The sequence below is a fragment of the Sorex fumeus genome, unplaced genomic scaffold, assembly GCF_029834395.1.
Source record: "Sorex fumeus unplaced genomic scaffold, SorFum_2.1 ptg000003l, whole genome shotgun sequence".
Taxonomy (NCBI): domain Eukaryota; kingdom Metazoa; phylum Chordata; class Mammalia; order Eulipotyphla; family Soricidae; genus Sorex; species Sorex fumeus.
In genome coordinates this window covers 54,562,245-54,583,236 of record NW_026606060.1, presented here as the reverse complement: position 1 = coordinate 54,583,236, position 20,992 = coordinate 54,562,245, and the positions used below count along the sequence as shown (strand labels likewise).

At 54.7% G+C, this 20,992-nt stretch overlaps 1 protein-coding gene across 1 annotated transcript in view; it reads left to right on the top strand.

The window, feature by feature from the left end:
- Nucleotides 1–20,992, top strand: part of SYN3 (synapsin III) — a 391,482-nt gene extending 370,490 nt beyond the window's left edge. Inside the window, exons 7-13 of the mRNA XM_056115904.1 lie at nucleotides 4,291–4,433; nucleotides 8,170–8,244; nucleotides 8,871–8,973; nucleotides 12,971–13,105; nucleotides 13,945–14,008; nucleotides 18,524–18,812; nucleotides 20,661–20,992. Coding sequence (XP_055971879.1) covers nucleotides 4,291–4,433; nucleotides 8,170–8,244; nucleotides 8,871–8,973; nucleotides 12,971–13,105; nucleotides 13,945–14,008; nucleotides 18,524–18,812; nucleotides 20,661–20,793 — 942 coding nt within the window. The 3' untranslated portion in view covers nucleotides 20,794–20,992. The remainder of the gene's footprint in view (nucleotides 1–4,290; nucleotides 4,434–8,169; nucleotides 8,245–8,870; nucleotides 8,974–12,970; nucleotides 13,106–13,944; nucleotides 14,009–18,523; nucleotides 18,813–20,660) is intronic.

Genomic DNA, 20,992 nt, shown 5'->3' with positions numbered 1-20,992 from the left:
CTCTCCCATGAACCATGAACTTGACAGTGAGCGGGGCGGAGCCTTGTCAGTCAGCACTGAAGACTCTTCTGCTTATTGTGATCCCTGGGTCTCCAGACACCTTCTCACCAAAAAAGTGCCTCAGGATGGCCAGTTCCAAGAGAGTTGGTCTTTTAGAAAGCATCATGCTGAAAGTAGACTATGGACCAACATGATGGCCGCTTAGTACCTGTATTGCAAACCATGACACCCCAAAAGAAGAGAGTAAAGGAATGTGAGTGCCATAGAGGCAGGGGGTGTTGAAGGGGTGGGGGTGGCGGGAGGGATACTGGGAACATTGGTGGTAGAGAATGGGCACCAGTGGAGGGATGGGTACCTGAACATTGTATGACTGAAAGTAATCACGAAAGTTTGTAAGTCTGTAACTGTATCTCACAGTGATTCATTAAAATAAAATTTTAAAAAAATAAATAAAAAGTGCTGTAAGCTTGCACTATTCCAACGGAATGTGCTGGAGACCAGACCCAGGTGAATAGGGTCAAAGCAGGGCCACCTCAAAGGACTAAGAAAAATGAGAGACAGAAATAAAAGACTCCATGTGAGGTCAGGGGGCTGACAGCCTCGTGGACCAACTGTCCTGCACGGTCAGTATCTATGGCTTAGAACCAGGGGTCCTTAGAAGAACAGCAACATTTTTGGTCAATGGCCTAACTCTCTTAATCTATCCGGTGGGATAAACTTTTTATACATTCAGGGCCTCAGTATATCGGGACAAACATCCTTATAATGGGCTTATCTCAAGGGCTGTTTCCTCTGGGAGAAAGAGCAGAGACAGCAGATGGGCAGCTGGCCTGTGTGGCTTTCTACTGGACTGCTGGTTCTCCAGATATCGAGTTCCTGTTATCAGCCTGTTCTGCCTTTCTGATGATTCTAGCAGTCTCAATCCTTGGTTCCCAGCAGGGATGGACTGGTCTAAAGCCTCTGTTGGGGGCTGGTGAGATAGCACAGGGGTTAAAGCAATTTGCCTTGCACACAGCCAACCCAGCTCCGCATGTGGTCCCCTGACCTCTGCCAGGAGTGATCTCTGAGCGCAGAACCCTGAGCACCATGGGGTGTGAACCCAAATCCCACCATGAATAATAAAAACTATGAAGCTTCATTGGATCTGCTGGAAATCCCACCCCCAACAGTTTCTCAGAACTACATTTCCATGAGTTGCTGGCAGACTTTCAACAGGGAAAAGGCCCCAGAAGTTTCTTTTCTGCAGAGTGGACAGCCAGAATCATAGGAGGTCCACAGCACCCCCCCACCTCCGCACCTGTGCCTAGACACCCCCAAAGCAGCACAGTCGAAAAGTTTACAAGAAACCCGGCAATGTTTGTCCTGTGCTGGACACCAGGCAAATGACCGGCCATGGATTCTCCCTGTGATTCCACTGCTCAAGATTGAGACCTTGAACCTCAGCTGGACACTTTCAACAGTGGCACATCCCTGGGTTCTGGGTTCTCAGTGGCAGGGTTCATGTGAAAATTGGGGTGGAAAGATCATAAGGGAGATGGTTCCCCCTCGACCCTGCGGTGTGGGGCTTTGTGCAGTGCCCAACAAGCACACACAGCCCATGAGAAAGTGACCAGTGATTTAAGAATGAAAACAAAACAAAACAAAACAAAACTGCCTATGCATTGTGCGGTGCAGTTGCCAAGTTGTAGAACGTAAATATTTACAGAGCTGTTCCACTCTCACGACTTGGTCAGTGAACCCTCTCGGCATTTCCTCTGGCCTAAGAAGGTAGTACAGTCATGCCCGAGGTGGACACCATGAACCCACAGAGTGTGGGAAGTTCTCCAGGAGGTGACAGGCAATTCCCCTTTGTCTCTCCTCGGTTGGGGAGACTCAGCTCGGGAACTGACTGTGCTGCCCTCCCTGAGTCTCATGTCCAGAATTGGCTCAGTCACGGCTTAGATCTGCTCCTGCCTCAAGAATCCAGGAGCTGCAAAACGATTGAACCCCTCTTCCCCCTCTAACCCCCTTGAACCGGTTTCTGTTTAGCAAAAAGAAAAAAAATGCCTCCACTTGTGAGCCAGCATTGGGGTTTTGTTTATTTCAAACTCAGAATGGCCTGAGTCTCCATCCGGTCCCTGACGGCTGGTGATTGCCAGAAAAAAGAACAATTGCTCTGAAGCGATGCTTATTATTTGCGGGAGAGTGCCTCCCAGCCCTTAAGTTGTTTGTAAATATTCTGGATCTGTAAAGTTCCCCACGTAGCTATTGGGAGAAGAGGGGACCAAAACAACTTGGGGGCTGGAGCAATAGGACCAGCAGGTAAGGCATTTTCCTCACACACAGCCAACCCAGGTTCTATTCCCGGCACCCCAGGTGGTCCCCAAGCCCCACCAGGAGTGATTCCTCGGCACAGAGTCAGGAGTAAACCCTGAACCCCACTGGGTGTGGCTCAAAACAATAAAATGAAATGAAATGAAATAAACAACTTTGTCTGGACCGTCATACCAGGAAAGAGCAGACTCCGGAGTGAACTTTCCAGAGACACTTGATGTTATCGCTCTCTGGGACCATTTATTCACGCGGACAATTTCCCTCAAGTGGAATGACCCGCCCTTGCCCATGACTGGGCCCCCTCTCACTGCAGGCATTCAGGCGCCCAGGGTGTGGAAGATGACCTTCCCGTCCCAAGCTGGAACTCTGAAAAGGAGACCTCTGAGGGGACAGCCAGGAAGAACACTGAATCATATCCAGCCCTCCTGAGTGCACGCACCACACACACACACACACACACACACACACACACACACACACACACACGGAGGGAGAAGCCGTACAGATAGCAGGAGCAGGGACAGTGTGAGGGGAAGGAAGGAGGAAGAGCTCCTGAGGAAGGCCAGGGAGTCCAAATTGCATGCTCAGCTCTTGTGCTGGTCTTTGGATCCTGAACCAGGCAAGAAGCTTGGTTTCTGCCTCTGCTGTGGCCGCCCTAGTGCCCGCACGGCTCCAGGTTCCGTGGGGGAGCTCCATGATGCTTTGCAAGTTGGGACAGGATGGGGGGCTAGGTAGGGGGGGCATCATCACAGAAGAATGGGGGTCAGAGGTCAGTGCCTCGAAGGGGGGAGAGAAGGGCCCAGCAGGGATTGTGGGGCCAGGAGGTCATCCCTCATAGCCTGTCCAGGCTGTGCCAGCATCCAAAGCCCTGTGCTGTGGGGGTGGGAGTGGCTGAGGGGGGTCAGACACTGTGCACCCCAGGACATCTGTCTGAGAGCCATGGCTGAGCCTCAATGCTCTCCTGGGACTGTGTCCTTATGCCCTGCACCACCTGTATTCCTGGCTTAGCCCCATGAACCATGCAAGTATCTGCCCTGATCTCTGCCCCTGACTTCAGCTTGTCCAGTGCATGTACACATACACACACACACACACACACACACACAAGTGCACACGCGCACCCACACACAAACATATACACCATATACACCATATTCCACACACATACACAGCACACACATACACACACTACATATACATAACACATGCTATATACACACTCATGCACATACACACGTAAGACACCTACCCATGCCACACACATACATGTCCCACACATCACAGACCATGTATGTATACATACTATATACACCATATGCATACACACTTGCATCCATGCACCATACTCACACACACACATCATCTACACAGACACACACACGCTTGCACCACACACACAGACACACACAATGCACACTCCCTGCATTCCTGCCCTCCCCTCACTGGAGCCCTTGAGCTAAAACTCTGCCCCCCTTTCCTCCACACACATACACAAACACACAAAGCCCTGGAGACTCTCCAGGGGATGTTCCCCAGGAGTCAGGTTGGGCCGTTTCCCTCGCCCCTCTTCTGCTGTGCCCCCCTTGAGATCTCCCCAGTGAACACCCATCTGTCTTGGGATGTCTTTTGTGGGGAGCCTTGCTCAGGAACTGCTGCTGGTTCTGTGCTCAGGGGTCACTCCTGGGGTGCAGGGATGGACTGAGGTGTCCCTTGTGCAGAGCGTATGCTCAGCCCTTGACTCTCAGTGGCCCCTTGAATGCCTAAAGGAGATGCCGTTCTCCCACCCCTGCTCAGAACCTCCAGGAGTCTCGCCATCCCCACTCGAAGGCCCCGCCTCCCCAGGAGCCTTCAGCCAAAGGCCATGTCTTCCATTTCTTGGGAAAAGCCAGGGACGTCCAGATCACTCCATGGAGCCCAGGAGGCCTTGGCTGGTTGCACACTGGCCCGTGGCCCTCATGCCCTGCTCCTCCCACACAGATCAAGGTGGAAAACCAGCATGACTACCTGGACATCACCAGCATCGTGGCCATGGCCAAGACCTACGCCACCACTGAGGCCTTCATTGACTCCAAGTACGACATCCGCATCCAGAAAATCGGATCCAACTACAAGGCCTACATGTAAGTGGGCAGGGAGAAGGTGGGAGGAATGAGGTCGGGTGGAAGGCCCAGTGCCCCATCTCCTCCTCCAGGGCAGTGAGTGACCCTGCAGTCACCATATCCCCTCCTCCTTTGCCTTCCCTAGTCAGGATGGCCTGGGGTTAATGTCCCATCATGCTAATCCCAGGGTAGAAGTCCATCTACCTGAACTAGGATTTGAGACACTTGGTGTGTTTACAGGAATTTCCACTGCATAGAGATTCTAGGTCATTGGTGATAAGAAGGAAAAGAAACTTGGGGACAAGTCAAGGAGGGCCTTGAATGCCTGGCTTGAGGGTTTGGGGTGTTCTTTGGCTCTCTTTGGAGCAGGAAATCTGCAGGATATATTTGTAAACAGATGAGTCTAGACCCACCAGCAGCAAATGGACTTCTCCCAAACCCATCAGAACAGTGAGAAGATCACTAAGGATTTCCCCCATAGCAAGCAGTTCCATCTAAGGTTTTCTTTAAAGGAACTGGTTAGGAAACCATGGATGATCCCAAGCTTCCAAAACCAAACAAACCCACTCAACTCTCCATTCCAGAAATAGTAGGCTACAAGACAGCCTCAAGAATCTGAGTAACCAGCAGGAGGAGTCAACGTTCACAGCTCACGGAAAGTAAATCTGAGCATTTCCAGGGCTTCCCTCCAGACTGGGAAGCCTTGGAGTCTGTCCATCTCGAGTCACACGCTTAGAGTTAGAGAAAAGAACGGAAGCCGATATGGAGAGTTTCACACACACCCCTCCCCCCGACACACACACACACCAAGGCAGCCTGCGCGATGCACAGGGCAAAGTCGAGGTGTCATGACTAAAAGAGAAGGAATGAATCCAACCACATTCACCCTGGGGAGAGAAAGTGAGTCAGGGCCCCGCTTTGGTCACAGGGATGAGTGGACAGTCCAAAACAGAAGGGCCACCTCGGTCTCTGGTGAAGGCCTCATCAGTGCTCACGCCTGTCCATTTCCCACCAAGAAGTCTTGCTGTGGGGTCCACGTTAGATGGGGAGATAGCGAGTAAGGCCTCTGGTGCCAGGTGCAGTGGCACTGAGCCTCTGCATGGCGCCATGTTGGAGCCCTTCCAGGCAGGCGCTTGCCTGGGAAAATCCCTCCGTGTACTCCTGGGGGCAGAACTCGTGCTCTGGGTCAGGGTCAGCTAACCACAGCCCACAGGGAACCCATGCAGCTGCCTCCAGTTCCTATAAATAGAGACTTCTTGCCCTCAGCCATGCACATTCATGTGTGTGATATTCAGGGGTACTTTGGTATCATCTAGGGGTACTTTTGTACCGTCGAGATTGCCTAGACAAGGAATCCACAAATGATTTTCGTCCAAGGGAGCCATTCGTCTTAGGCTTTGATACTCTCCACTGGACGAAGAGCAGGCCGGTGACCTCTAAGGAAATAACCCCAGTATAGGAATAAAGTCACCTCCTAAGGAATGCTTCCGCCCTGGCTGGCCAGCCAGCCTCTAGCACCCAGGAGCCAGGCCAGCCCTGTGTCTGCTCACATATCCTTGGGGTGACTCGCTCACCTCCTCCCTGCCCACTCCAAGATCAGGAACATTCCAGGGTGTCCCTGAGAACTTCCTCCACAACCAGCCACTTCCCACCGTTCCTCATTGGTAGAAGTTCCCACTCTGACATTGACACCACCTTGTCCCAGATTCTCTCCTGCAGGATTACCTCATTGCTGCATTCTTTAGGAGGCGCCTCTCTGCCCTGACAGCTCCAATTTGTCATTAGTTATGGCCTTTCCTGGACACTGGGTTGGCGCACATCCGAGGGCTGAGGTTCGTGTCAAGCCTCAGCAGAGCTCGGCCATGCCACCCCGGCCGCTCACCCTCCTCTCTGGACCACTTCCTGCCCTGCACGCAGGCCTTTGTGCTGGTTGCTAGGGGCTGTCATCGTGTCTAAGGCCTCTTGGCAGACAGAGCTGGGAAATGTGTGTGGATCTGAACCCGCACATACCCCATCACGTCTATATTTATCCGAAGCTAAGTAGACTTCGTATTGACGTTCTCACCCCCCATCGACGAGCGTGTGATTCATGGGAGCCATCCCAGGTTGCTTATCGCTAACCTCCCAGCCCTGCAGGGAAGAATTCAGGTCCTACTGTCCATCAGCCACTTCTTTAGTGTTCTGTCCCAGTATAGTCACGGGGGACCAAGGTGCTTGTGAACCTGGGGGCGGCCCCTGGCCAAGCACAGTGCAGAGTTCAAGTGCAACTTCTGTACTCGGGGCCTTGGTCCTTCCCAAACCCTTTCCCTTCCACGTTCTTCAGCAAGGCGTCAACACTACATGGGTGATATCAGAAGGTTCTTTCATGGCCCTCTACCTTCCCTCCCACTTCCCAGGAATGCATCCCATTTAGCCAATCGTCTTCCCAGACCTGCATCCCATTTGGCCAATCAGTTCTTTCCCCAAACCCATGATAGACTCACCATGGAGTTCCTGGTTCAGAGGCTCAAGTTTCCCAGATGGTGTGGTTTGGTGGAGGCAGCCAGTGAGCAGGAACGACAGGGAGAATGATGCCTAACTGGTGAGGCGGACAGAACTTTCTGCTCCTAAAGCTGTTAGATGTCAGCTCTCGCCACCATCATCTCTTGGAAGGAGAGCAAAGTGGCTGTGTTTCTGCTGCTCTAGACATTGGGAGGAGAAGAACTTGTCTTCTAGCAAAATGATGGTAGCATCTTACTAAGCGACCTAGGCAACAATTTTCTTTTCTGCACCCGCAGCAGTTACAGAGTCTCTTTCCCACATCTCAGGTCCATCCTACTGGCCCTTTGGGAGGACACCTGTGGCAGAAATTTCTAGTTCCCAGTTCACCCTTTGGCTTTGACCATATGCCCTTCCTGAGCCATCAGAGTCTCCCTCTTCTGAATCTCATTTGGTCTTTGCTGAGGTCAGAGGTGCCCATGGAGACAGGCTGGGTCCTTCCCTGGATACTCAGTTCCTTACCTGGTAGGAAGCGAATGAGCCCAGTGGCATGTCATATGCCGCAAAGGAGTCCCATGTGTCCCCTTCCCTAGGTCCGAGTAAAGCAGGCAGCCTGCTGGGCAGTGGCTGGGGTGCCAGGGAGGGTCCTGCTTTTGCTGGGAGCCAGGGGGGCTACCATGTAACAGAGCAGACAGAGAGGGGAGGCAAAGATGGAGACAAAACAGCAGAGGGGCCCAAGAGGGACCGTGCGTGGGGCCAGCACCAGAGGAAAGTGCACGTACAAACTCAGAAGGCGCGGGGACACAGGTCCAGGAAACACACAACAACCAAGTGGGCTGGCGGCCTGCTGCTCTAAAGGAAAGAAAACGCGTGTTTCCAACGGATCCTCTCTCCTCCCCTCAGTCCTCAGAGCTTTCTAGAAGCATCAGCCTTCTACTGCCCTGATTCCCCTTCTCAAAACCAGCAGATCGAGGTTCTTTGCAGGGATCTTGGGGAGCTGGAGGACCGGAGCCGCAGTTCGATCTTCACTTTGATTTGAATGGCATGCTTGCATGTCGGGGGTGGCTTGGGAAAAGATAAACAGAAGCCAAGGAATCAACTAGGGGCTGGGCCTAGCAGGGAGGAGCGGCAAAGCCCCTTTCCTAGGAAGCGTCTCTCGAAGGACGTTCTGGGCCGGGTACTGCCTCTTGCAACTGGGGCTTCTTAGCAGCCAGAGAGGAAAGCAGAGTGGTGAGAGGGGGCCCCCAACGCCCGCCGCGTGTCCTGTGTTCTGACGCAGGAGAACCTCCATTTCCGGAAACTGGAAGGCCAACACCGGTTCCGCCATGCTCGAGCAGGTGGCCATGACCGAGAGGTGAGAGACGGCAGGGGGCTGGGGGGGGGGGGGGGGGGCGCTAGAGAGGGAGGCACAGGGGTCTGGAAAGGGCACAGGGGTCAGGGGGTCGACAGGGCTGGGCCTCTAGACCTGGTGGCTTTTGCTCCCTCTCTGGTCAGTTTGCTTTTGGGGGCGTGTGGGGGGACAGAGTGCTCAGCCACCGGCCACAAGCTCTGGTGGTGTCCGCAGGCCTCCTGGCTTTGCACGGGGCTCTGAGGGTGCTGCGTCTGCTGGGCTCAGGTGCTGAGGAAGCCTGGGAGGGAGTGCTGGAGCCCTTGCAGAAGGGAAATGGACAGGGAGGCCTCCGGAGAGGACAGATATGCTCTCCTCATGGTCCTGGGGCTCAGATCCCTCTGCCCTCCTCCCCACCTTCCCCCTGAAGCCGTGCCTCCACTGTCTGTCTCTGCCTTCCCGTCTGAGTCCCCACCCCCACCCCCGGTCTGGATTCCTGTCTCTCTCCACATCTGACCCCCATCTGTCTGCTTGCACCCCGGTCCAGCATGTTGCTGTCTGTGCCCCCCCACATCTCTCCAGCCCACCCCCCCCCGTGTCCTCCTTCTCCCTGCCTCCCCTACCCCAGCTCAATGACCACTGTCGCCCCGCAGGTACAGGCTGTGGGTGGACAGCTGCTCTGAGATGTTCGGTGGCCTGGACATCTGCGCCGTCAAAGCCGTCCACAGCAAGGACGGCCGAGACTTCATCATCGAGGTAAGGAACGCCGGCCGTGCCCGGGGAAGCCCCTTCACAGGATCCAGGGGATGGCTCTCTGCAGGGCCTGCGGGGCTTGGCACCCCTCTCCAATAGCTTCCAGAACTTTCCAGAACACCTCCCCACCCCTACCCACAGTGATCTCTAAACACCCCCTGCTGGAGTTGGGGGGTGGGGGCAACTCAGGAACCCCAGCATGAGGTGTGACAATCTGCTGGGGCTGGAACCAAGAGCAACAAAGACACATGTGTGCACATGTATCTACATGTATTTGTGCATGCCAGGTATGCATGTGTACATGAGTGTACATGTGTGCATGTGTGCATATACATGTATTTGTACATGCAGGTGTGCATGTGTGTATATGTGTGTATGTACATGTGCGCACATATTTGTGCATGCAGGTGTGCATGTGTATGTGTGTTTATATGTATCTGTGCATGTGTGTATGTATGTGCACGTGTGTCCTTGTGTGCATGTGTGTATGTGGATGTGTGTACATGCACGCATGTATTTGTGCATGTAGGTGTACATGTGTGCGTGTATCTATAGATGCAGGTGTGCATGTGTGGATATGTGCATGTGTGTTTGTACGTGCATGTAGGTGTGCATGTGCACATGTGTGCATGTATCTGTGTGTGCGTGCGTGTGCGTGTGAGTGCAAGTGTGCGTGTATTTGTGCCTGCAGGTGTACATTCACGTGTGCCTCTGTATACATGCGTGCATATGCACATGTGGGCTGGGCTCCAGCAGTGGCCTTTGAGGTGGGGCGGCAGTGTTGGGGTGCAGGCTGGCAGCGGCTGGGCCAGAGCAACCCTCTGGAGGTGGAGGCAGGGCTGTGAATGGGGAAGGTGTGAGGAAGCTGGGGGGAGCAGGGCCCCTCCCCCTCCCCGCCACCCAGGCCAGGCAACACAGGGGACCTCTGGTGTCTGACTCCACACTCATGCCCCTGCCAGTCTCTCTCCTGCACCCACAACCAGCGGCCCCCTCCTCTTCACAAGTCCCCTGGCCTGCCCCAGAGCTTCTGCCTAGAGAGATGAAGGGTCAGCAGGGAAGGATTCGGGGGCTCCCTCCCCCATCAGACCCCCTTCCCCTAGCCATCAACCCCTTCCCATCCCCCCTCAAACTCCCCTTCCCCTTCCCCATCAGCCCCTCCCCCCCATCAGATCCTCTTACCCTCCCCCATCACCCCCTTCCCCTCCCCCATCGCATCAGCCCTTCTCCCTCTTCCCAGAGCACCTCCCTCCCCCAGCCCCCTAGCCCCACCCTCACCCAGGGCCCAGACAGTCATAAGGCTGAGGTGAAAGACCTTTCACATAAAAGCAAAACAAAACAGGGAAATTAGTAGGTTTGGAGTGGAGGAAAACGGCCTCTGCAGAGATCCCCATGAGGAGACAGAGTGTCCGCCTGTCGCAGCCTTGTCCCCTCAGAGACATCGCCCCCTTGTTTCCCTGGCTTCAAGCTTGGGGGAGGAGGTCCCGGGAGCCAGGGAGCTGGTGTCCAGGAGAGAGAAAGTGTTCCCTGGGGTGGAAAGAAGAGGCCCTGGATCCCCAACATCGGCCCTCACCCCTGCCCCTGGGGGTGAGAACATGACGTTTGTGGAGCTCTGAGCCCTCAGGGAAAGCCTGGAATGTGCCCCGGGGCCTGTCCAGGGAACACTCTGCTCCCTGGAACCTCAGTTCCCGGGGAGGGGGCGGGGGGAAATCGACCATGTGTCCACTTCCTCAGGAAGGGGCTCCCACCACCCGGAATGCAGGAAGTGAAGTGGGATGCAGCGGGCGCATGGCGAGTAGAGTGGGACCCCAGGAGCCCCCTCTGAGCTCAGCCCCAAGGACCCCGCATCCACACCCCACATCTGCTCTTCTGCATCCTGACCATGGTGGGCTCTTTCGACTTGGTCCCAAACCAGCCGGTTGGACGTGTCCCCCTGGGCTCCGGGCTGAGGAAGGGATGCACAGACACGGAGGGAGGTACCCACACTTGCATCCGCACAGGGGATGTCGCAGAGCTGGGGCTCATGATCCCACCAGGCCAGCCGGCTAGGGGGAGACTCGAGGCTCCCAGCCCTGCCTGAGGGCCTTTCAGGGGCTGCCTGGGTCGGCACTCAGAGGTGCTCAGGAAAGCAAAGCCCTGTGTGAGTGCTGCCAAGTGGCCTGGGTGCTTCCCCCGCTGCAGGAGGCCAAGGAGGGCGTCGCATGGCCGGACTCAAGGCCCTGCAGGCTGCTTGAGGGGACCCACTAACCCACTGGGCAATGCTGTGGGCTGAGGTGGGCGGCAGAGAGTAGCCAGGTGGCCATAGAGTGGGGATGGAGGAGCTGAGATGAGGGGATGGGGCAGGGCTGGCTGGGAGAAGGAGCGAGAGGCCCCCCACAAGGCCTCCCAGCTCCCTGGGCCTGGGGACAGCCTCCCTGGATGGCCTGCCTGGCTTGAGGCAAGTGGCCACTAATAGTTGGTCCTTGGCTTAACCGTCTGAGGCCGCGTGGACATGATGGCTCAGGTCCTTCAACAACCTGTGGTCGGAGGAGGGGGCACTCCAAGGGTTTGTTTTGGGGAGCCCCTGCAGAAGGAGGCTGTCCTGTCCTCTCCTTCTGGACCGCCCCAGTTCATGTCCCTCCTCTGCCTTTCTTTCTGTGTCTCTCTGTGTCTCTGTGTCTCTCTGTCTCTGTCTTTCTCTCTGTGTCTGTCTGTCTCTGTCTTTCTCTCTGACTCTCTTTATCTCTCTTTGTTTCTCTGTCTCTGTCTCTGTCTTTCTCTGTGTCTCTCTGTCTCTCTGTGTCTCTCTGTATCTCTCTGTCTCTCTGTGTCTCTCTGTATCTCTCTGTCTCTCTCTGTCTCTGTCTCTCTCTGTCTCTGTCTCTCTACTCTCTCTCTGTCTCTCTCTCTTTCTCTGTCTCTCTTCCTCTCTGTGTGTCTCTGTCTCTCCTCTGTGTGTCTCTCTGTGTGTCTCTGTGTGTCTCTTTCTATGTGTGTCTGTCTCTCTGTCTGCCTCTGTATCTCTCTCCCTTCTCTGTCTTTCTCTTTCTGTGTCTCTCTGTTTCTCTTTATGTGTGTCTCTGTCTCTTTTCTATCTCTCCTCTGTCTCTTGGTCTTTTGCTATGTGTGTGTATGTGTGTCTGTCGGTCTCTCAGTCTCTGTCTCTGTATTTCTCTTTCATTTGGGGGCCCTGCCCAGCAATGCTCAGGCTTGTACCTGGCCTATGTTCAGGAATCATTCCTGAAGGTGCGTTAGGGACCACATGTGATGCTGGGCATTGCACCCAGGTTAGCCCTATGCAAGGAAAGTACCTTCACCCCTCTACCATCTCTCTGGCCCTGGACCTTGTGTCTCTTGGTTGTATCTGGTGAAACACCTAGGCCAGGTTTGGCAGCTTCCTAGCTTGCAGGAATCAGGGCATTAGTTTGGCCTCTCTGTGACTCAGTCGTTCTCTTTGTTGGATGAGAGGAATACCTTAGCAAGTTATAGCTAAGCAGGGGTGTATTGAACGAGACTGAAGCTTAAGCAAGGCTGAAAGTTGGCTAATTAGTAGGCAGGTATATCGTACCATGAGTACAGACGGAGGTGCAAAGGGCCTGTGGCAGAGACAAGATGAGGAGGAAGAGGAGTGCTACCGGTGGGAGAGTGGACAGCAGGTGAACTGTGGCGGGGGCTCATTTCTTTCTTCCTGCCTTCTTCCCTTCCTCCCCATCTTTGTTGTTTCCGATTTTGCAGAAAACCTTGATGAGTTGGGGCTAGAGTTCCTACTAGCCCCAACCCTGGGAGGGAGCAAGCGCAAGCGCAGGAAAGGCCGGCCAGGCCACGGGGCCTCAGTGGGTCCCATGGCTGGAGGTCCGGGTGGATTCACAGTGATGGACCTGGATCCTGACTCTTCCTGCCTGTTTCCGCGCAGCCGGGATGTGGCCGGTGTCCGCCGAGCAGTCCGGCCAGGATTTGGTGGCGCGCAGCGCCATCTAGCGGCCACATCCGTCGGGCGCTCTCAGGCCTCCTCTGTCCCCCGCAGGTGATGGACAGCTCGATGCCCCTGATCGGGGAGCACGTGGAGGAGGACAGACAGCTGATAGCCGACCTTGTTGTCTCCAGAATGGGCCAACTCCTGGTGCCCGGGGGCACCGTGCCCTCGCCCCTGAGGCCGTGGGTAAGGTCCTGGAGAGCCCAGGAGATTTGGGGGCCACGAGGAACGCGGGCCTTCTGGGAATGCGGAGCCCCTGCGCCAAAGGAGGCACCCCCGGAAGGACGGTCCTTGGGGGAAAGAAATGGAGGGTATCCCCCAGCAAGGTGGGCTGGGGAGACCTCGGCTGGCTCAGGGTGTCTCAGGAGGGGTTGGCCCTTCTGAGCCCTCCATCCTGGGAGTACCCCAGGCCCGTGGACACTGCCTCTGTGGGCTCCTAGGATGCCCATCAATAGGCCAGTGTGTCTTTGTTTCCCCTCCCCCCAGCTTCACAGCGCCCCCCTCCCCCCTTGACCCTTTCCAGAACCATCCTCACCAGGAAGCCCCTTCTGCAGAGAATTGGCACATTCCTCTCACCCAGTTTGGAACCCTGCGTGCACTCCACCTTCACCCCTGCAGAAAAAACGTGAATCAGTGACAGACGTGAGCACGAGGCCAGCTGCCAGAGTCAGCCTCCTCCCGGGATACAGCGTGTCCCCAGGGGGACAACACAGACACCCACACAGGCGGAGATGTGTCGCCTATAAGATCTGTGCACTTGAGGGTCCGGAGCAATATAGTTCAGCGAGGAGGGCAAGTGCCTTCGATGCATTCGACCCGGGTTCAGTCCCCAGCATCCCACATGATCCCCCGAGTCCTGCCAGGGTTGACCCTGAGTACAGAGCCAGGCGTAAGCCCTGAGCACCACCAGGTGTGACCCCAAAACAACAGAAGATTTGTTGTCTCACTAACCGGGGGCCCTACAGATCCCGCCCCCCACCAGGAAAGATGACACCTCCCTGCACCCCTCTTCTCTTCTGATCCAGGCTCCACAGAGTAAACCAGCAAAGTCCCCGCTTGGACAGTCCCAGCCTCGCCCACCCACACAAGGTAGGACCCCCACCAGCCATGGGGCCAGGCTTGTCCACGCGCGTCTGGGAGAAAATCCAGTTTAATCCTTGCCCCGCTGCTCGGCCTTGTGTTTTCCGGCTCTAAGCACCGCAGGGCACCATCAGGAAGATGGGAGGGAGGGAGGGCTGCGAAGGCCCCCGTGACCTAGATGCCTGCTGGGGGGGTGGGGGGCTGGGGGCTTACCCCTCGCTGTTCTCATTTTAAACCCCCAACCATTGCTCTGTGAGTGATGGCTTCAGGATTGCTCGGCCAGTCGCAGAAACCCAGCCTGGAAACAGCAGGGGTATAAGACCGGCCTTGCAGAGCTTCTAGAAAGTTCTATTTTCTAGTTGGGCATGGCACCAGGTTCTCAGACACAGGAGTCAAGTGACTGGTGTGAGAAAGAAACCTGTCTAGCGTATCACCCCGATCCTGTTGGAGGTCCTGATTCCTCCCCCAAAAGATGGTGCATCCCTTTGCAGCAAAGGGGGAAACTCCTGATGACAAAGACGACGGTGGGGACACGGCTCAAAGGACAGGGAGCAGACTGCATGTGGGAGGCCTGGGCCCCGGGCCTGACCACGCAGTGTCCACGGACCACTGTGGGGAGTGGCCCTGAGGACCTCCAGGTGTGACCCAGAAACGAAAACATAAAGAAACTGATGAAAGGGCGGTTTCCCGGGGAGGCCCGGCCATTCGCCAGTTCCCAGCTCCCACACACAGCCCTGCGCTGCCCCAGAGCCAGGCTAGAGGGGCTCATCTTAGTCTCGGGGAATGGTGCCAAGAGCGAGGGGACACGCAGCCCCTTCCCCACCATCTGCTTCAAACCCTTCAGGAAGCCAGTGACTCCCCATCAGCCCTGGACTCTACCAGAGAAGCAGACACCCCGCATGGCTTCCTCTCCCCAGAACCTCAGGGTCATGCCCACCTCCCTCCCCACCCCTTCCTGCTGAGCATCTCTTCTCGGAAGAGGAAGGGGAGCCCTGTGCCCTCACCAATGGGGCCTGGCCTCGGGGTCTCTCCCAACAGATCCAGCGGTTGTGTGCCTCGTGCCCTATCTTGGTGGTCTTAGGCATGTCCCGGCACCTCTCCGGGCCTCAGTTTCTCCAGTGACAAAGGGAGAAAAGAAGAGTTCTGGGGGCTGTTTGTGAAATGCTCTAGGTGACATGCTTAGCAAAGAGGCTGTAAAGGAGTCCCCTGCAGGCCGTGGCTCTTCGCGCTGCTAAGTTACTAGAAAGGGTCAGGCCAGTAGCTCAAAGCGGCCCACGACATGGAGCTTGTAGCCCGAGGCCCTGAGTTGGATCCCCAACACTGAATCCCCTCCCCAGCATTGCCTCCCAGGGACGCTCCTATTTTTCACAAAAATAGCAATGATTGTTGTTCATAGCTATTCTGTGGCTCTTACCGTTAAGTTAGAAACGGGTGTCTTACTCACCATCATAATAGATGTGGTGTTCTTAATGAAGACTAGCCCTCCTGCCTGGCAATAATTCTGTAATTATATTGGTTCAAAATGACTTATTCATCCCCCTGCCAGACTCCTGGCGGGGCCGCTGCCCTCCCCGCAGCTTTCCCACTCTGTCCCCGGCTTACTCTTTAAAACACATTTGAACAGAACACTTTCCGAACAAGAGCGCCACTGTATCCAGCTTCCTCTCCTGCCCAGAGCAAGAGGTGCTTGATACAGAGAGATTATTTTAAGGGACATGAGGCTAAACACCCATTTGGGGAGTTGAAAAACAATCCATTTTAAACCAATTAAGATCATTAAAGAAAATGCCCACTGAATTAACATTCAGATTAAAAATAACAAGGCTAATTAGAAAACAATGCTGCCATTGAGTTTCCAAAATAACAAGATCACATTTTTTAGCTCAGAGTGCTTGTTTTCAACCCCAGTGAAAGTCAAGTTTTCTTCTAATGAACCTCCCTGTTTCTTAGCAGCCTTCTGCACTTAGACAAACATTTAATTTTTTTTAATGTACATCTATATATAGATAGATATGTAAGTGAATTTTTTTTTTTGCTTTTTGAGTCACACCCGGCAATGCACAGGGGGTTACTCCTGGCTCATGCACTCAGGAATTACTCCTGGCGGTGCTCAGAGGACCATATGGGATGCTGGGAATCGAACCCGGGTCGGCCGCGTGCAAGGCAAACGCCCTACCCGCTGCGCTATCGTTCCAGCCCCAAGTGAACTTTCTTTGATGCCTCAAAAAATAGCAAGTGGTTTGCTTGGCAGAATTCAAATAACAACAATGTCTCCCGAAAAATCCAATTGTATGAACGCAACTCAAGTAGTGATAAATAAATAAACAAGTGTCCCATTTTCTAAGATATAGTCTTAGAAGGTGAGGGGCTGTGGGAATAACAGAAGTAGCAAACAGATGTCCTCTCTGGCCGGCAGTGAGATCAGAACCCCAAGGAGTAAACCAGGGTTTAAAACTCAGGAGGAGTTTGGCAGTGAATGGGGTGAATCCCCTAAACATAGAGTTGTTAGAATACAGTCCTGAAATTCTGCAATATTGTAAACTAATGAGAAATCTATTTTTCAATTTAAAAAAAAAAAGTAAGAAGTATGAAAGAGAAGCTTCTAGAATCAATGGGCCAGTGTTCCCAGTAATCTACTGTCAGCTGTCCTATCAGTGTAACTGTCAGCTGAATTTAGTAATCACTAATTGCTCCTGGAAGGACACTCCCCTCTCCTTTTGCCGCAAGCCCCACTACTCCCAGCTGTCTACAGAGACACCAAATTTCTTTTCCTTTTTTTGTTTTAATGTGTGGGCCACACGAGACAGTGCTCAGGGGTCCATTCTGTGCTGGGACAATGGACCCAAGGGCTCCTGTACGCAGAGCACATGCTCCAAACCGTTGTGCTCTCTCTCCTTCCCCCAACAGCTGTTTTTTCCTTCATGGTGGCACCTCTTTGGAGACATGATTCTCTGAACTGTGTTTTTCTCTCAAGTGGGAAAAGATTTTAAAGCCACGAGAGCTGACTGATGCTTGCCCACTTTATTTACAGCAGGGCTTCAAGGGGCGTTTGAATTTGAGATTTGTGGACGCTCTGTTGGGCCTCAGAGTCGGGAAAGAGGCACCGGAATGAATGAAAGCTGTGTGCAGAGTGGTGCTGAGTGAGTGCTGCCGTTCTGTCCAGCTTAGAGAGGGTGTCCAGAGTCCTAGAAAGGTTTACACTCCAGGGAGGATGATTCGTGGCTCCCCAACAACCTCATGGGGAACGAGGACTTCTGAACCCTGCTCAGGGGGCACCCGTGGGATCAGGGGACCAGGGATAAGAATCAGGCCTAATCATTGCCAGGCATGCACCCCAGTCTTGCAATGCTTATGGAGAAGGGTCTGTGCTGGGGGCCAGTCCGAGTGGTACTCAGGAGACCGTAAGGTGCTGGGGATTGACTCTGGAACTTTCTTGTGCAGAGCAGATCCTCTGCTCTTTGACTCTCTTTAGCCCAATGGTCTCCTTTGCTTGCTTTTTAAATACTTTTGTGGAAATAACATTTGCATTACAACATTATGTAAGTTTCAATATGCATCTTATGTACAGTATCTGTAGCAAAGAACTAGTTTTTGTTTGGAAGATGCCAGGGATGGAACTGAGGGCTTCATACCAGCAACGCAAGCGTTCTACTGAGCTACATCCCTGGCAAAATAAGTTGTTCATTTTTTTTGTTTGGGGGGTCACACCCAGCAGTGCTCAGTAGTGCCCCCTAGTGGTGTTCATGAGACCATCAGTGGTTCTGAGAGCTGAACCTAGGGGGGCCATGTGGTCATGTAGGCACAAGGCCAGGGTCTTCCCTCTTGTCCTCTTTCTGGCACCTGTGACCAAAATGCCCAGGAGCCCAGAGAAATGAGTCCCTTCTCGCGGTCACCCGGCAAGTCCATGGCCTGGTCATGGCCAGAGTGGGTGGGGATCAGTGAGGTGCCAGGGTCTCCAGGCATCAGCTCTGGCCTCCCCAACACACAGAATCACCCCTGACTGGGAGCCACCTTCTCTGCTGTAATGAAATGAAAGATGAGCTGTCTCAGGGCAGCCCTGGAGACGGCCTCAGGTCGCGCCACACAAACAGTGCCCAGGAGGTTCAAGGGCGCCAGCAGCAGGTCTCAGCCCTCCAAGCTGGCAGTTGGTGAGGGCTAGAGGATGCAGAGCTGCTCAGCGCCCCTCTCACTGCCAGCTGCCAGCTGGGCACGCGCTGTTGGTCTCCCTCCCAGCCCCATTCCCCTTCTTCCCGATGCAGCAAAAAACCATGCATGCGTCTTGGGTGCAGAAGCCAGGGATGCACACTAGTTCTGGCCTTCCCAGACTGTTCTTGGTAACATGTTGGTCGGCACAGCATGTCCCATTTTCTGATTAATCTCCATGCCTAGCTAGGCACTGACCTGGTCTTCCGCTTTTCTCTATGATAAGAGCAACACTTGTGAACGTCCTCAAAGGGACATCTGTGGGTGGCGCGCATTCTTAGCGGCGCGCGAAACAACCCAACCGTTTCTCTCGTTCTGCAGGGGGCCCTCGCCAAGCTCAGTCTCCTCAGCCCCCGCGATCTGGAAGCCCCTCTCAACAGAGGCTCTCCCCTCAAGGCCAGCAGCCCCTGAGCCCCTCGTCGGGATCTCCGCAGCAGCGATCCCCCGGCTCCCCGCAGCTCTCCCGGGCATCAGGGGGCAGCTCTGCAAACCAGGCCTCCAAGCCAGGCTCGGCCTTGCCCTCCCAGCCCCGGCCCCCCATGCAGGGCCGCAGCACCTCCCAACAGGGGGAGGAGTCCAGGAGGTCAGCACCACCCCACCCCCATCTAAAGTGAGTGGTTTGGGGGACTGGGAGGGGAGTGGGCGGAGCTAAGTGTGGGCGGAGCCAGCGTGGGAGGAGCTAGGGGTGGGCGGGGCCATCGTGGGTGAGGCTGGTGGTGGGCAGAGCCAGGGATGGGTGGAGCTAGGTGTGGGTGGACCAGATGTGTATGCGTGTAATGGGAGGAGCTAGGTGTGGGCGGGGCCAGGTGTGGGTGGAGCTAGAGGTGGAGAGAGCCAGATGTGTGTAGTAGGTGGAGCTAGGTGTGGACGGAGCCATTTGTGTATATGCGTAGTGGGAGGAGCTAGGTGTGGGCGTGGCCAGGTGTGGGTGGAGCTAGCTATGGGCATGATTGGATGAGGTGTGGTTTGTGGGCGTGGCTTGTAAGTTTAGACTATTGTGGGCAGGGAGGTATGGCCAGAGCTTTATGGGGGCTGAATAACCTGTTGACGAGCTTTGTGGACCAGGCTGTGTGGGCCTTGGTGTTTGTTGGCAGAGCTGGGTTGATTCGGGGTCAGGGGATTCAGACCCTCAGGTTAATAACCCTATCCCAGACTCTTTAAGTTTTAGACGCCAAGCCTTTTTTTTTTTTTTTGGCTTTATGGGTCTGGGTCACACCCATCAGTGCTTAGAGGGGGATGGAGACAGAGTAGGCCTAGTGCAAGGCAAAGGTCCTACCCACTGTACTATCGCTCAGGCCCCAGTACTAAGCATTTTACCTGGTTGGGTTTTTTGGTGTTCTCAATTAAAAACTTTTTTTAATTGAAAAAAACCCTTCACCATTGTACATTTCCCACCACCAATGTCCCCGGGTTTTCCTCCCTGCACCCTCCCCACTGACCCTACCCCCCACCAAAGCCTTCCATTTTGGAGGAGGGCTGTGGTGGAGGGGGATTGAGCCACAACTGGTGATGCTCAGGAATTACTCCTGGCCGTGTTTGGAGAGGTCAGAGGACAGGTGGGTGAGGTGGGGGTCCTGGTGGTAGCTTGCAAGGCAAGTGCCTTAATCACTCTTCCCATCTCCCCAGCTGTGTTTTCAGTTATTTGAGATTTAGGGCCACACCTGGAGCTGCTCCAAATCTACTCTACATTCATTCCTGGGTTTGATCTTTGTAAAGTTTGGGGTCCATGCAGTGTCTGTGCAATGAATGCACCCAGCCCTTTGAGCATCACCAAACTCATTAACTCATTTGGAGTTTAGAGCACGATTAGCAAGAGGCTGTCCAGACAACACGAGATAGCGGTTGGCAGCAAAGACTTGAGAGTCAAGTTGCCTGGATTCAAATTCTAGCACTCCCCCTTGAAAGCTGAGTGACCTCAGAAAAATGTCTTAAGGGCTCTGGGCTTCCACTACCTCACAGACAAAATGGGACACATAGCCCTGACCCCTGGGCATCACTGTAAGGTCTCAGCTGTGTTTGTGTAGTGTGTGTGCTAAGGGTACTGCCAGCAGCGCTGGGGTACGCCCCAAGCTCAGCATCTCACTGTGAGAGCAGATGCGACCCAGCCTGGCCAGCCCCTGGCATACAGACCTCCCAATTTCCAAACGAATGCTGGAAACCATGCGGGTTTGTACATCATGAGAACATGGGGCCTCAGGATGCCTGTTTGAACAGCTTGGTCCAGTGGAAAGTAGGAGTGCTGGGTGTCCAGCATTTGCTGAGAACCCCAATTTCCATACCTAAAAAGAGTGAGACACCAGCGTCCACCTGGAGGGTGACCAGTGCCTTGTAATGCCTGGTTTCTGCTCCTCACTCCTGATGAGGAGGAGGCCCGTCCTGACTTCTAGGCCAGCCCCCAGTCACATGGTTTCCCTGGGAGTGCGGGCCACCTTGTCCCCAACGTTACCTTTCCTTTCAGCAAATCCCAGTCCCTGACCAACAGCCTCAGCACTTCAGACGCAGCCCAGCGTGGGCCCCCGAGCGAAGACGAGGCCAAGGCCGAAACCATCCGCAACCTGAGGAAGTCTTTCGCCAGCCTCTTCTCGGACTAAGAGGTCCGGGCTGGGAGTGGGGGGCCGTGGCCCTCTCCCCACTCCTGCTTCATCTTCCTCCTCAGCCTTGGTTCCGAGGCGAGCCGGATGGAGGCCTGAGAAGACCCTCAGGGACCTTCACCCAGGAAGTGCACGCGTGCCCTGCCCTCCCTCCGCCGCGCCGTTTTCAGCGCGGGCTGCCTGGGTGATGGACTTGGAG